The sequence below is a fragment of the Polistes dominula genome, unplaced genomic scaffold, assembly GCF_049000335.1.
Source record: "Polistes dominula isolate Pdom_NZ unplaced genomic scaffold, Pdom_raw_medaka contig_31, whole genome shotgun sequence".
Classification (NCBI taxonomy): domain Eukaryota; kingdom Metazoa; phylum Arthropoda; class Insecta; order Hymenoptera; family Vespidae; genus Polistes; species Polistes dominula.
In genome coordinates, this window is record NW_028300925.1 from 5,052,346 (window position 1) to 5,067,939 (window position 15,594).

At 26.4% G+C, this 15,594-nt stretch overlaps 4 protein-coding genes across 4 annotated transcripts; 2 read left to right on the forward strand and 2 right to left on the reverse strand.

Moving 5' to 3' along the window:
* Window positions 1-66: 66 nt before the first annotated feature.
* Rab2 (RAS oncogene family member Rab2) lies at window positions 67-3,432 on the reverse strand. Its single transcript, XM_015334509.2, has 4 exons — window positions 3,275-3,432; window positions 2,530-2,669; window positions 2,101-2,457; window positions 67-2,013 (listed from the first exon to the last, which is right to left on the reverse strand). Exons 1-4 carry the CDS (start codon window positions 3,318-3,320, stop codon window positions 1,912-1,914), a joined length of 645 nt encoding a protein of 214 aa, XP_015189995.1. The 5' UTR covers window positions 3,321-3,432; the 3' UTR covers window positions 67-1,911.
* Window positions 3,433-4,119: 687 nt separating this feature from the next.
* On the forward strand, window positions 4,120-7,024 carry ERp60 (disulfide-isomerase A3). The gene is made up of 5 exons (XM_015334505.2): window positions 4,120-4,393; window positions 4,934-5,165; window positions 5,251-5,459; window positions 5,552-5,668; window positions 5,779-7,024. Exons 1-5 carry the CDS (start codon window positions 4,245-4,247, stop codon window positions 6,551-6,553), a joined length of 1,482 nt encoding a protein of 493 aa, XP_015189991.1. The 5' UTR covers window positions 4,120-4,244; the 3' UTR covers window positions 6,554-7,024.
* Window positions 7,025-7,521: 497 nt separating this feature from the next.
* Window positions 7,522-11,763, forward strand: Ras85D (ras-like protein 1). The gene is made up of 5 exons (XM_015335012.2): window positions 7,522-7,747; window positions 8,271-8,467; window positions 8,575-8,718; window positions 8,831-9,037; window positions 9,164-11,763. The coding sequence occupies exons 2-5, from the start codon at window positions 8,339-8,341 to the stop codon at window positions 9,266-9,268; spliced, it is 585 nt and encodes a 194-aa protein (XP_015190498.1). The 5' UTR covers window positions 7,522-7,747; window positions 8,271-8,338; the 3' UTR covers window positions 9,269-11,763.
* Window positions 11,764-12,051: 288 nt separating this feature from the next.
* Chpf (Chondroitin polymerizing factor) lies at window positions 12,052-15,579 on the reverse strand. Its single transcript, XM_015334529.2, has 6 exons — window positions 14,327-15,579; window positions 13,929-14,236; window positions 13,250-13,840; window positions 12,901-13,176; window positions 12,647-12,830; window positions 12,052-12,445 (listed from the first exon to the last, which is right to left on the reverse strand). The coding sequence occupies exons 1-6, from the start codon at window positions 14,970-14,972 to the stop codon at window positions 12,144-12,146; spliced, it is 2,307 nt and encodes a 768-aa protein (XP_015190015.2). The 5' UTR covers window positions 14,973-15,579; the 3' UTR covers window positions 12,052-12,143.
* Between the last annotated feature and the right edge of the window lie 15 nt (window positions 15,580-15,594).

Genomic DNA, 15,594 nt, shown 5'->3' on the forward strand with positions numbered 1-15,594 from the left:
GTTAAATGTCAAATATCTTGACATTTATTGGTTTTTAATTATTGGAGAGGATAATGTTCAGATATATTTTCTAAAATTAACTTACATCGTTTAATCGTTATAGCATATAAGCATAATAAAAGTATACAGTGCTAAAATATCCTTTGTTACAATCACAAAATATTTTGTTACATTATAAAAAAAAATATATATATATATATATAACAAAGAGATACATAGATATAAGAAAAAGTACATAGCTAACCCATTAATACTAACGTCAAATGATACTTTTTGGATCATGTATAGGTATTGGATCTGTTCAACAAATATACTCTATATATGTACAAATAAAAATAAAATATTATTCAAAAACACTATTAACATGTGCATTTAATTGCCATAATTATATAATGGTAAAATAAATGCATACAATATGATATTTCAGTTTTGTGACACTTATCCTTTTATGAAATTCAAAGTGAATTCAATATTCAAATCCAAATTCTACACATGATTTAAAATCTTTTTATCATTTTAGTTAAGAAATATTAAACTAACATTACGATGTCTCCATCAGATCTAATTAATGTTCCATAAATATAATGCAATAAAAGACTATATTTTCTGTTAATGCACATCTACACATTTTACATATACTTAATCCTTTTTGTCCTTGTATAGTTGAATATGTATAATGTACAATATGATATTTTTGGACCTTTTTCGAATAGGATACATTTAGAAGTATTATGCCATAATATGTCTAAATCAATATCTTTGGTTAAGATTTACGAATGCACTCTATGTAGTTAACTCTTTAGATTGTATAGTACTACAAACGTTCTCCAATTAAAAAGAAAAATCTGCAAAATTTAAATTCACTGTCATATCATCAATCATTGACTTTTAAAAATGTATCATAAGTAATGATACCAATCACAACAATATAAATATTGTAAATAGTGAGGTTTTGTATAATCATTACATAGAATATAAATTTGGTTACATAGGCCTCGTGATGTAATGGATTACATATTTTATATATTCGTCATCTTATACATCAATACATACGTATACATAATGTCGCCTTAGGTAGCCAAGTGTAATTTTGTATTCCTGTTTAAAGCCAATCGAACTCGATTATTCCAATCCACGATGCATAATTAAATAAATGAAATTTATAATATTAAAGCACATCACATATATTACATGACAGTAAATAAATGTAAATTATGGAATAGGAATGCCTATCCCTTCCGCCTTGTCATCCTTCTTTACTCATCAATGATAAAGACATTTACACCTTCAATAATATGTTCAATATTTCAACATGGCAAATACATTTAATTCCCATATTTTACAGATAGAAGTATATATCGTATTATATAGCAATGAGCATAAAGTGAAAATACTTTAAATTTAGTAATGTAGAGAATATCATTTCTCGATAGTAAAACAAATCAAAATATTACTAGCACAAATAAACTACACATGGGACTTTGAGAAAATGAATTCCATTAAAGTATTATATTAACTTTTAAATAACGATAAAAATAAAAAAAAATAATGTTACATAAATCTAAAAGTAAAAATTATATGGATTTTCATGTATATATGTATATGTATACAAAATATACTAGGTAATATTGTGATGATACAAACTGATCTGATAATCTGTAAATCAAGATTTTATTATATTTTATGATTCTAATGACGTATAACACTTTTGCTATATAAAACTCCTATCACCATGTATATAATATTTTTCAAATAATAATTATACCAATTGTGTCACTCGTTACCTCAAGATGCGACGCGCGCAAAATTAAATGTACAAAGTCGGTGGTTGAGATTAAAACGAGGAGCAGGAGTAAAAGGATCGATTTAGATCGGAGAAGGATGTAGCGGTGGGCAGGCAACCCCCAGCCCCTAGCAGCACCCACCGCCCTGTGCATTTCCTTGTCCTCCGGTGCCTGCTAATCCACTAGGACTTGTCGGAGAATGTTGTGGTCCAATTTTAATGCCATTTGCCTAATTAAATAAAATAATAATAATATTAACAGAATGATATGCATCATTTGATGAAATCTAAAATCTTTCATATTAATAAATATTTACCTCATTATTGATATCAAATACACCCTCTTGTATTTTTTCATATATTTCTTTCGCTGTGTTAATGAACGCTTCTTCAACATTTGCTGCTGTCTTTGCACTTGTTTCCATGAAAACAAGTCCATGTTCTCTGGCAAATGCTTCTCCTTCTTCCCTTTTTACTTCTCTTCGTGAATCAAGATCACTTTTATTTCCAATTAACATGATCACCATATTTGAATTTGAATGTTGCCTAGCATCTTCCAACCATGTTGTAAGATGATTGAATGTTTCTCTACGTGTAATGTCATATACCAATAACGCTCCTGCTGCACCACGATAATAAGATCGTGTAATAGAACGGAATGCTTCTTGTCCAGCCTATAATGTATTTATACTTACATTTGAAAAATTCGGAATTAATATAAATTATCAATGTTATTCGATAATTACCGTATCCCAAATCTGCAATTTTATTTGTTTAGAGTCAATGGTAATCATACGAGCACCAAATTCTACTCCTATTGTTAAATCATGAACTGGTTGAAATCTTTTGTCTGTGAATTGCAATAAAAGGCAAGATTTTCCAACACCTATATTAAAGAAAAATAAATATAAGTATTATGTAATAATAAATTAAATGTGTTACTGTAAATATGGTACAAGACTTTAATTATAAAGCATATATTTAAACTAATGCGTTGTAGCTTGGTATACATATATATACTGCTACTATATATATATATATACTATATGTATTTTATACATATATTTAAGTTAATAAAGCATATAAAAAAACAATTGTATACAAAAAAAGAAATATTTTACATCGAGGTCAAAGTGAAATAGCATACCAGTTACTTACTGACATAACATCAAACGTAAATATAAAAATTAAAAGATCTACTAATAAATTCAACTATCATATTTATTTTATGTTTTAGACACAAATAAAATAGATACACATCTTAAAAGTTCATATTAATTAAAAAGAAATTTGACAGTTGTGATGCAATATTGATAGGTATAAGTGTAAAATAAAAAAAAATAAAAAATGTTAGAGTATAAAATTTCTACGAATAGAAACATCATTCTATGAGAGAACAAAAACAACGAAGGGATCCTGTCAGGTCATTCTTAATGCGGAATATAGAATATGTTGAAGGGAGAGGTCCAACTATAACACCATGCCAATTACCTGTATCTCCAATAATGATATACTTGAAAAGGTATGCATACGACATTTTTAAAACTTGGAGTTTATGATGTACAAGTATCAATATAATAGAAAACACAGCTTCAATTTTTTCACTGCTTTATCTCTTCTGCTTGGGCATGACGTCACTAAATCACATCGGTAATACTCGGATATATTCGGTCAATCCTCATTCGTATTTCCGCTGCTGCGCTGCTGTCGTTTCCGCTTACTTGTAATATTTTCTTCGACTTTCTTTTATTGAAATATTAATAAATATATTAAATCATAAAGTTCATTTAAATATCAGATAATAATGTACCAATATCCTTTTATCAAACTTTATTATATTATCATAGAATAAAAATAGACTAAAAACAATAATACAAAACAATGTATTGAAAATTTTATTACAATTGTATGTTACTACTTTCAATTTTATACAATTTTTTGTTGAACTTACAATTAAATGTATAAGATGATTGCACCACTACTGTATAAAATATATTTCTATCATCATAAATATCGTATCATATTTATTTTCTTTTCAACAAAAAATATGTAAAATTGTGTTATTTGTAATTACATGATACAACAGTATCATATAATGACAGGAATAATACTGTCAAAACAATAACATATCATAGAATAATGTTTGATAAAAATAATTGGCTTTAATTTTATGGAATTTCATCACGACGATTAATCACCATTCTCTTACTTACAATTACAGATACTTACAAAATTTCTTAAAGTCATATATTCTTGTAATCGTACAATCTATGTACTCGTGTTCATGTCCGATAAATAAGACAAAGAGAGGAGAAATATGTGGACCAATCAGCGAACGACAGCAATGCGCCGGGTCTCGTGCTTCGGTGGCTACTTTTTAGCGAAGCCACGTCTTCGTAAACCAGTAGTTCTCCGATAGTTAGGTGCGTTGAAACGATAAGAAAGAAGCTCTGTTAATTTCATGATGCTACCTAAAATTTTCGTTTTTGTTAGTTTACTTTTTCTAAATGTTTACGCTTCCGAAAGTGACGTTCTTGAATTAACCGATGATGATTTCACGGACGAACTTAAACGTCATGAAAATGCACTTGTCATGTTTTATGCACCATGGTAAGAAACAATAATTAATTATACTCTTGTTTCTATTATTTTTAAATATATAAGTCATACGAAAAATAAAATATGTTAAGCATCGATCGTCTTTATATCTGATAAAAACGTTAAATGAAAAATTGAGCTTACATCAATGTCAAATTTTACATACGTTAAATACCGGTTAGCCATCGTACTTTTAAACTTATTGTTAACGACAATTTATCTTATTGTAAAATTATTTTCTTGTTATTTTAATTTATAATAAAGCCTTCTTTTTATATAAATTAAAACGATATGATAAATTTGTTAATGTTTCTTTCTATATTTACTTTACTTATCACAGTATAAAATTTGTCAAGACATAAATATGCATTTTTTTTTTTTTTGATTAAATAAATTAACTGAAAAATGATTTTTATTATTTCATCGATTTTCTTATTTTTAAGTTTATCCATTGTCTTGTGTGTATACATTTTAGTTCCCCCGATGTATAAAAGTAAAATATTAATTACTTCTATCTGCTTGATTATAAACCAAAATATTTGTTGTTTTTAGGTGTGGACATTGTAAACGTTTAAAGCCTGAATATGCAAAAGCTGCTGAACTTCTTATAGGTAATGATCCACCAATCACATTTGCTAAAGTTGATTGTACAGAAAGTGGAAAAGAAACATGTAACAAACATTCTGTCAGTGGATACCCCACATTAAAAATTTTTGCAAATGGTGACTTGGTTGGAGATTACAATGGACCCAGAGAAGCACCTGGTATTGTTAAATACATGAAGGTAATTTATTATTTGTATTCAATCTAAGCAGATATGATAAATGTATATTTCAATAAATGTTTATCTGACATTACCATTTTTTTAGGCACAAGTTGGTCCAGCATCAAAAGAATTAGTTAGCGAAGATTGTCTAAAATCATTCTTAGATTCTAATGATGTAGGTGTCGTAGGTTACTTTGAGAAAGATGATTCACCTTTGTCAGCTGCATTCCATGCCGTTTCTAAGAAACTCCGAGAAAAAGTTAGGTTTGCTCATACGTCTAATAAAAAATTATTAGAAAAAGAAGGTTTGAGGTGAGTATGAGATATTTCGGTGTTATAAACTATTAATTTTATTAATATTTAATATTGTGCCAATATATATTTTATTTTTGATATTCTTCCAGCAATAATATTGTTTTATATCGGCCAAAAATACTTCACAACAAATTTGAAGCTAATAGTGTAAAATATGAAGATGGTGATAGCATTAACGATGTCAATAATTTTATCACACAGAACTAGTAAGTTTATTTTTGTTTTATATATGTAAATATATGTCATCTAAATACGTTCTTTTAAAGTATACAATACGCGAAATATTAATATATACGAATGTTTTTTTTTTTTACAGCTTTGGCATTGTGGGTGTTCGTACTCGCGATAACTCAGCGGAATTTAAAAACCCATTGATTGTTGCTTATTACAGTGTAGATTATGTTAAAAATCCTAAGGGTACCAATTATTGGCGTAACAGGATTCTCAAAGTTGCGAAAGATTATCCTACTTTCAATTTTGCCATTTCTTCCAAAGATGACTTCCAACATGAATTGAATGATTTCGGCATAGACTTTGTAAAAGGTGATAAACCAGTTGTTCTGGCAAAAGACGCACAAGGCCAGAAATTTGTTCTTAAAGAAGAATTCTCTGTGGATAACTTTGAAAAGTTTGTAAAAGCATTAGAAGCTGGAGAATTAGAACCATATCTGAAATCTGAACCAATTCCTGAAGATAATAATGGAAATGTTAAAGTTGCAGTAGCAAAGAACTTCGATGAAATTGTTACGAATAACAACAAAGATACGTTAATTGAATTTTATGCTCCTTGGTGTGGTCATTGTAAAAAGCTTGCACCTGTTTTTGATGAATTGGGAGACAAATTGGCTAATGAAGATGTTGAAATAGTGAAGTTCGATGCCACAGCTAATGATGTTCCAGCACCATACGAAGTTAGAGGATTCCCAACTCTTTTCTGGGCACCGAAAGACTCTAAGAATGAACCTATTAAATACGAAGGCGGCAGAGAATTAGAAGACTTTATTAAATATATTGCTAAGCATTCTACTAACGCGCTTAAAGGCTACGACCGTAAGGGTAAAGCCGTTAAAGCTAAAAACGAAGAGTTGTAATACTTTAACAATTTTTAATTCATTGTTTAATGCATTTTCTGAATCACTTCAGCTTTAAAAAGTGAAATGAGATTCTTTTGTATAATTCATTTATTGTCATTAATATGTGACAAAGAACATTAGTCATAGAAGTTAAATAGTAAGTTATCTTTTTTTAAATACTATAAAAAAAAAAGAATAAAATGTATGAAAAGGTGATTATAGAATCTTTAATAATATCATATACTTGTTTAGAAAGGAGCAATTAGGGTGAATTGGAAACAATAATAGGTTGTATTACATATACTTTATACGATTGTATAAAAACGTCAAAAGTGAAAGAAACTTGTCCTTATTTCTTTCCATACTTAAAAATATTGATACAAGACATAAATGCTTTTTCCATTTCAGAGCGTCTGACTGTGCTTTAGGTTAAATACTATTCTTAATTTTTGTTTATATGAAAATAAGAATAAATTGTTTTATACAAAATACGAATATTAATTATCTACCTATTTAACTCTTTGTAAAAACCTATAATATAAATTCTAAATCATTAGAATTTAAATCTCGTAAAAAAGTATATCGATTTATTTATCACGTCGTTCCAATATATAAAAATAAAAATTAATATTAATTGAGACATACATATATATAATATATAATATATATATATATATATATATATATATATATATATATATATATATATATATATATATATATTTTTTTAAATAAAATAAATCTATGAAATAATAATGATAAATGATTGTTAATTGATTGATTACATTGTTTTGTGTGTGTGTGTGTGTATATATATATATATATAAGAATAAATTTAAATCATAGAAAAAGTGAAGAATAAACAGAGTGTATACGGTATAATTAATATCTTAGAAAGAAGACGATCCCAAGGTAAAATCGTTTATTTGACATTCAGCTAAGAGAGAGATCGATTTTACCGATAGAGAACTCTATTTTCTTACACACTGATTTCGAAGCCATGATCTGCCGGGACGTAACAATATATCTGGTCTTTCCTCTGCGAATAGTTAAGTACGTTGGCGTGGCTGCATAACATCTTATGGCATCTTACTCTGTTTAATGGGTGTATGGTACTTGCCCATGATAAATAACAATAAATGATCAATAATTAACGTATAAATCTAGAAAGTGACCATTTAATCAGTGTTAGGATTAAATTTCATAAATTTGGTGAGTGTACGTGAAATAAAAAAAATATTTTACATAGCAATTTTACTTCTTTTTTTCTTCTCTCGTATCTGCTTATCGCACCCTGACTGCTTTAAATTACTATTGGTTAATAAATTGTATTATTTCAGTAAATTATTCTTTCATTGCGTTAGTTCCTTATTATAGGCTTTTTTGGCGCTTTATATATACATATAATAATACACATATATATGTATCTTAGCTTTTGTCTATTTAATCATTTGTTTATATCCTCCCATTTAAAAAACTATATTATTTATTATTTACTATCATACCCAACTCTAAGAATATTAATAAGAAATAAATCATTGTACCTACTATAGAATATTTATTTTACATTAATTCAATATATATTTAATTTTAATAATAAATTAATTAAACTTATAAATGTTAAACATATAAAGGAAGTAAAAATTTCGTATAAGAATTAAATTAAAATTATATATATTTATATACTTATAATTTATAGAAAATAATATTTACATATTATTTATATAATTTATAGATATTTTAAGAAGTAACTAAAGTTTTCTATTGGATGTACCAGTTTATGTTAAAACAAGAACTGGTATTATGACGGAATATAAGCTCGTAGTGGTAGGAGCTGGTGGCGTTGGAAAATCCGCACTAACTATTCAACTTATACAAAATCACTTTGTAGATGAGTATGACCCCACCATAGAAGATTCTTATAGGAAACAAGTAAGTTTAAGTTAATTCGTTAATAAAACACTACGATTTACTTACATGGTCAACTATTAATGTAGTTCAAAAGCTGTTTTATTAATGATAAATATTTTGTTAAACAGGTTGTTATTGATGGAGAAACGTGCCTTTTAGATATATTAGACACAGCTGGTCAAGAAGAATATAGTGCAATGAGAGATCAATATATGAGGACTGGTGAAGGGTTTTTATTAGTATTTGCTGTTAATTCTGCTAAAAGCTTTGAAGTATGTACTCCTCTACATTGTATTCTATGTATAAAGACGAAAATAATAATATAAGATATTAATCATGACATGACGTACAAATGTTAGTCATATGTTATTTTTATCCTTAAAGGATATAGGTACGTATAGAGAACAAATAAAAAGAGTAAAAGATGCAGAAGAAGTACCAATGGTATTAGTTGGAAATAAGTGCGATCTTCAACAATCTTGGGCAGTAAATATGACACAAGCAAGAGAAGTTGCACGCCAATATGGAGTACCATTTGTTGAAACATCTGCAAAAACTAGAATGGGTGTAGATGATGCTTTTTATACTCTGGTGAGTTAATTATTATAAATATTGAAAATATTGGAATATGATATTGCTTGCTATCAATGTATCATAAATTCATAATTGTATATATTAAAATAGTACGTATTTATGAAGATCATTGATACATTTTAGGTAAGAGAAATACGAAAAGATAAAGAACACAGAGGTAAAGAAAAAAGAAAACGTATGAGAGTTGGTAATTCTGGACGCAGGAGGCATCGATGTTGTCTCCTTTAAACTATTTGCTAAAATTAATTTTTTTCACTCAACAGATCAACGAAAGAATAAAATGTAAAATCCTAGAGTATATTCACTTTACATAAATTTTTGCAGCTTCCTTTATAGAATATCATAATTAACCTTGAAAAAAAAATCAGTTTTTCTATATACCTTGAAAAAGAACAACATATTTAATACATAGTATAGTATATTACAAGGATGCTTACTCACGTCATTACAATTTGTGAAACAATATTGCTTATATAATGGTCTGACACGCATCATTGAACATTTTATGAATTAAAGGAGCAGAACCCTTGATTGTTAAAATGTCTAAATCTGCTGCAATTTTTTCTAATCTGCAATCAATAATTATGAAACATATGTAAATTTTTTTAATGAAATATTTATTTATTGGTTCGAACTGTTTTTTTTTTTAATTACACATACATCGTAAAAATTAATTTTATGTGAGAAGTCAAGCTTATGTTATGATTTGCATTAATAATTCAATATATATCTATGGTAGAAAATATTTCTTCCATTTTTACTTTAATAAACTTCTGTATTTTTAATGTAATTTTGCAAATCAAGTATCAAGATTTTATTAATTATTAATTTTAATGTTATTTGTATATTTGTTTTAATTTTGTTTCTATTCTGTTACATAATATAAATGTTAAAATTCACTTAAGATTGCAGAGACTCACAAACCTAATTAAATTAATTTGGTGCTCGGGCAACATTATATTGTTATATGTATATATATATAGATGTATATTACTGTGATTTTGTATAACATTTTAAAATAGCAAGTAAGAGTAAATTATGAATATATTTGAGATAGAATTTGTAAACACTCCACTTATGTAAAATGGAGAGATTTGGTACATTGGTGGTTCATAATTACAATAGTAAATTAATTATTAGTAAGAATGAGAAATGTGAAAAAACAACTAAGTATTAAAATATTATTTCTATATTACTTTCTAATATGATTTTATAATATGACATATAGAAATATATTTATATATATTAAATTTTATATCATTTCTCAGTGAGAACAATTTTTTGAAATCATTTGTTCTAATATGTAATCGAGCATAATTGTAAAAATAAATGAAACATATCAAAAGAATATATAAAGTAATAAAAGAATGTTGTAGAGTGAAGGTCTCGTGGGAAAATCGTTAAAAAATGATCACTTTCTGTTACCTTATCTCAATTGAAAGTACATATTATTTAATTCCATTATGATTGCTTGAACCACCTTTGTACAAATAAACGGTACAAACATTTAACATATCTTGTACTAAGAAGGTGTACCTAATAATAGCATAAAAACACTAAACAAAGTCATCATAATTAATTTTCATAAAAATAATTGTGTAATATAAAACATTTAAAAATCTACGCAAACGTGCTTGTTGCAGCTATAAGTAAATTCAACTAATTTGTAAATAACAATTTCGTTAAAATTACATTTATAACATTTAAAAATATTTTGTTATTTTCCGTTAAAACAAACGAATTTATAACAAGATTATCATCATTATCACATATCAATATATCATTTATAATTAATCATCATTAGGTACACCTGAACTCGTACAAGCGCATGCACAAATTCAGTTCCAAAAATAATTACTGCCTTAATATAGAACTAGTAAGTTTGACTTTACAGTTAAAAATGATGAAGCGTTATTATTCAACATTAGTATACATTATTTTAATATCTTTGTATTATTCTCTATATTACAATAATATATTCTATGTAAGGGAATCCTATATTAATTAGAATATATGATTTTTAGACAAATTTGCGACGCAATATAAATGGTTATTACGATTGTAATTTAGTTACTGTAATAAAATTAGTAATCTTTTTAGAAATACTCGATAAATACCACATAAGCGACGCTTTATTAGAATTATTATTATTATTATTATTATTATTATTATTATTATTATTATTATTATTATTATTATTATATATAATTTTTATTTTTTTTATTTTATGTATATACTCTTATATTATCTAAAAGTTTTAAGGAAAGACATGCATTATCGTGTTCCGGGTATAATTTAGTTCCAATAAACTTTCAATTTAAATTTATTGAAGTAGATTGAACTAAGATGCACGGATATGTTTCTTTGAAGAACGCGGTAAGTATTAAGACTCTACGAATTAATGCGATGTTATAAATAAAAGGAAATTAAATAAGATCGTATTATATATGTTGAGTTACATCAGCGACTGTGATGAGGGACACATTTAACAATCAAGGGTGAAACTGGCTTTAAAATTTATATGTACAATCTGAGTAAATGTGTGCATGTGTGTTACATGTATGAGTGACTGCGTTAGTTGCATATATGCACAAAAGATACAATTTGTAATATTAATCTTAATCTCTTCAAATATTAAAAAATATGTAAGTGTACAATTATACACAGCATAACTATTATTATGTAATTTCATTTATTCTGAATAAAACTTTATATAAAAAATACATTCTTTTAAATAAAAATATAATTAATATATATAATATTCATTGTATAGTTCTAACTTTGGCAATATCAACATGTGTCATATATCAAGTTAATTACTCTATCTTATTTCAAGTGTAATACATATTTTATACATAATATTTTAAACCTTATACATTTTTAAAACTGTATGTTTTAAATTCAAGAAAAATTTTAGAAAAGATTTTTATACATCAATCTTTACCTATACAAACAATAACATTGAGTAGTATAAAGATAAAAGCAATAGAACCATGAAAATCAGCTAAAAGTAACTAAGATCTTATTAATATATTTATTATGTCGATATAATATATTCATTCACAAAATACAGTTGTAATAACAATTAAATATGATAACAAAATTAATTTCGATCTTTTTTGTAATCCAATATAAGTTTAGCAAGTTGACTGCGCTGACCTAAATGAATATTCTTTTGCTTAACACATGTTGTGTAAGTATCATGATTGAAAGTACTATTACATCGTATATCTTTATATTTGATTTTCAATGCTGGTTCTACTGCACGTAGTATATGTATGTCAGTAAAAGACACAAACATGTCAAATATAGAAGTAATTGGATTATGCCTTGAAAACTCTAAAATAGTAACAATATCTTTATCAGAACGAGCTAATGGAATACTCGTTTCAACAGCTTTTCTCACTGAAACATAACAGAATATAATATATATAATATATATAATAATTATATTTATTTTAAAGAGCTCATACTAAAAGAGATACAAGAGTGTTAAAAAGTTTTGAGACTATGAAGAAAAATAAAAATGAGCTTGAAAGAAAAAATAATTATTTTTACGCTAGGCTCACAAAACTTTTCAACCTGTACACACATTTTATAACATACTTGCAGTGTAATCTTTAACATAAAATGCAATGTTATTATAATTATATTCATCATATCTTCCATAATTATGATTAATATCCACTTCAGAGTGTTTATTAGCATCAGTATATGTTATATCAGGATGATAAGCAACAAATGGAATTGGACTAAATATTTGATATTGATTTATAGTATTCATACGAATCTACAACATAAATATATGAAAATTTAATATTTACATAATTATTATATCATTCTGTCTTGTTTTTACATACCCTATTTAAATAATCTAATTTCAGATCTATACCAGTTTCAACAAAGAGAATTAAACTCTCAGGTGAAAACTTTTTAATGCATAAATCTGTGACAGCAATTTTAAGCATTGGATCTATTTCAATATCATTTATAACGATTGGTAAACGAACTGAATGCCATGTAACCTTTGACTGGTCCTTTTTATATTTCTCTGAAAGCATTAAAGCATATTTTTTAATACCATGAAATATATCTGCTTGCCCTTTTGACGGTGATTCAACGTTGTATAAAAGAACCTGCAAAATTTGTAAACTTATTTATCTATTAACTCTTTAAAAAGTCATTAACAAATATTCTAATAATACTTACAAGCATAAGAAAAGTCTTATATTTCTTTTGCATGCAACTCTCTTCATAATATTCTAGAAAACTCAATGCATCCTCTTTGTTGTTTATATTAACAATTAATATCATATTAATTCTTGTATTTTCTGTTACATATGGAACTGATATAACTTCAACTTTTCCTAATGTTTTGCATACTTCTACTCTCTTATATACTTTTTTCTCAGTAGCTACTTCAATAAAAGAAAGATCAAAAATATAATCCATTCCTCTAGACGCATCAAATCTTTTATAGCCATTTATCAATTTTTCGAACACTAGCCTTTGATTATTTTCCATAATTATTTTACTAGTAATTGTATTTATTATATGATCTATATCAAATTTAGCATCTGCTTTTAACTTTTGTATATTTAAAAAGTCAGTCTCAAAAAAAGTATGCGTTTCATTAAAGTATACCCAGTGTAAAACATCGAAACGTGTTAAAGGCTTATTTCCTGGTTGATTACCAATAGGCCATGATATATTATGTTCATGCTCTGGTGTTAAATGCTTAGTTTGTAAAATAGCATTACGTAAATCAGAAATTTTTCGCTGACCATCAATAGATTTCATCTGAAACAAAGTGTCTTCCTTTTTCATATACTTGTTCCAAAAATTAATTTATGTATATAACGTGTTAATTTATTAATGGTATTCTTACCGCCGTTATGTACATGTGAAAACGGTAGAAATTGAGATGATCATAAATAGGATAAATAGTAAATGAATTTAAAAAATTTTCTTGCAAAAGTAATTTTGATAATTCCTGTTCAAAATTAAATGTAGAATTTAACTTCGTTGATAAGAATTTTTGTCCTTGCATTAGGCTTGTACAAGAAAGCGACGAAGAATGCACAATGCAACGTCCAAAATTAATATCATCTATATCTGAGTATGTGTTTTGTACACACCAATCTAAATTAGTTTTAATTTCTTGAATTATAGAGTTACTTAAAAGAATACCAGAATCTGGAAATAATAATAATCTCATTTAGATATATGTGTGTGTGTGTGTGTATATTATATTTTATTATATAAAGAATAAACTTTATACTTTACCTAAAGAACAATAGGCTTGTGTATCGATTGGTATACCCACATGAACATTTTGACTCACGCTAATTTTAGATACGAAGTCAACCAATTTTCTAGCATTAATATAACTGACATCTTTTATTAAAAAATAATAGTCATAGTCTTCTAAATAATTGTCAGTAATGTATTTCATAACATGAAATGGTTTTAAAATACTTCTGGTATCTGTAAAGCCTACTATACCAGGAAGAGATACATTAGGTTTAACACCTTCTGGTATTGAGATAAAATAACGCACTTTGTCAACTAAATGTGCAATTGTCTTATTTATTGCAATATCTCTACTGTGCAAATACATTCGACTAGTTATTATTCCTACAAAGAGCTTTTCTCTAATTCCAAGTTCTGTAGAGTAATATCTTGGACGTGTAAACATTTTTGGTATCTTTCGTGCTTGCAACGGCTTATTAGCTATGTTTACTTTAGGTTCATATTCATCACTAGCCTCATGTGTATGTGATAATTGAGATACATATTCCATTTTTTCTTCATTTTCAAAATCATTAACCGGTACCAAAAACAAACTAAGACTTAAACCCATGCATATTCCAATGATCAAATAAATATTGCCCCAACAGTTTAAAAAGAGGATCTTGAATAACGGATTCATTATGACAATCTTATATTAATTAATAATCACTTTGATTATTCTCTATATTATGATAGTAAATAAATTTGATCATGTACATTAATATTGTCTATGCATAAAGAACATGTATTTTATGATATTATCAAATATTATCATTCTTAAGATATAATACTTTAATAATTATTACTAACAAAGTATTATATCTCGTATAATATCAGTCTATTTTTATTAAATAAAATCTTAAGAAAAAATGTGTATATTTCTATGCACCACATTCATTCTTTTAATTTTATATAAATCAATTTCTATCAAATTTTCTTTTTAGAAGATTTAGATTAATGGCACTTGTATTTTTGCTGGTTAATTGATTTGTTCATGAGTTAATAAAAATATATTGTTTCAATTTAACAATGCATATATATATATATATATATAAATGTTTTAATTAAATGCTAAATGTTATGATCTTTATATTTCATCCGAATACCTTGGACATATTCTAATCATAATGTTCATATAATTTATGATAATGTAGTGATAAAATGAGTAAAAAGTCTTAATCGTGTGACACACACAGTGAAGCCAGACAGTGAAGCTAGACAGTGCTGTCAGACAGTGCTGTCAGATCGTGGGTAAATCTTAC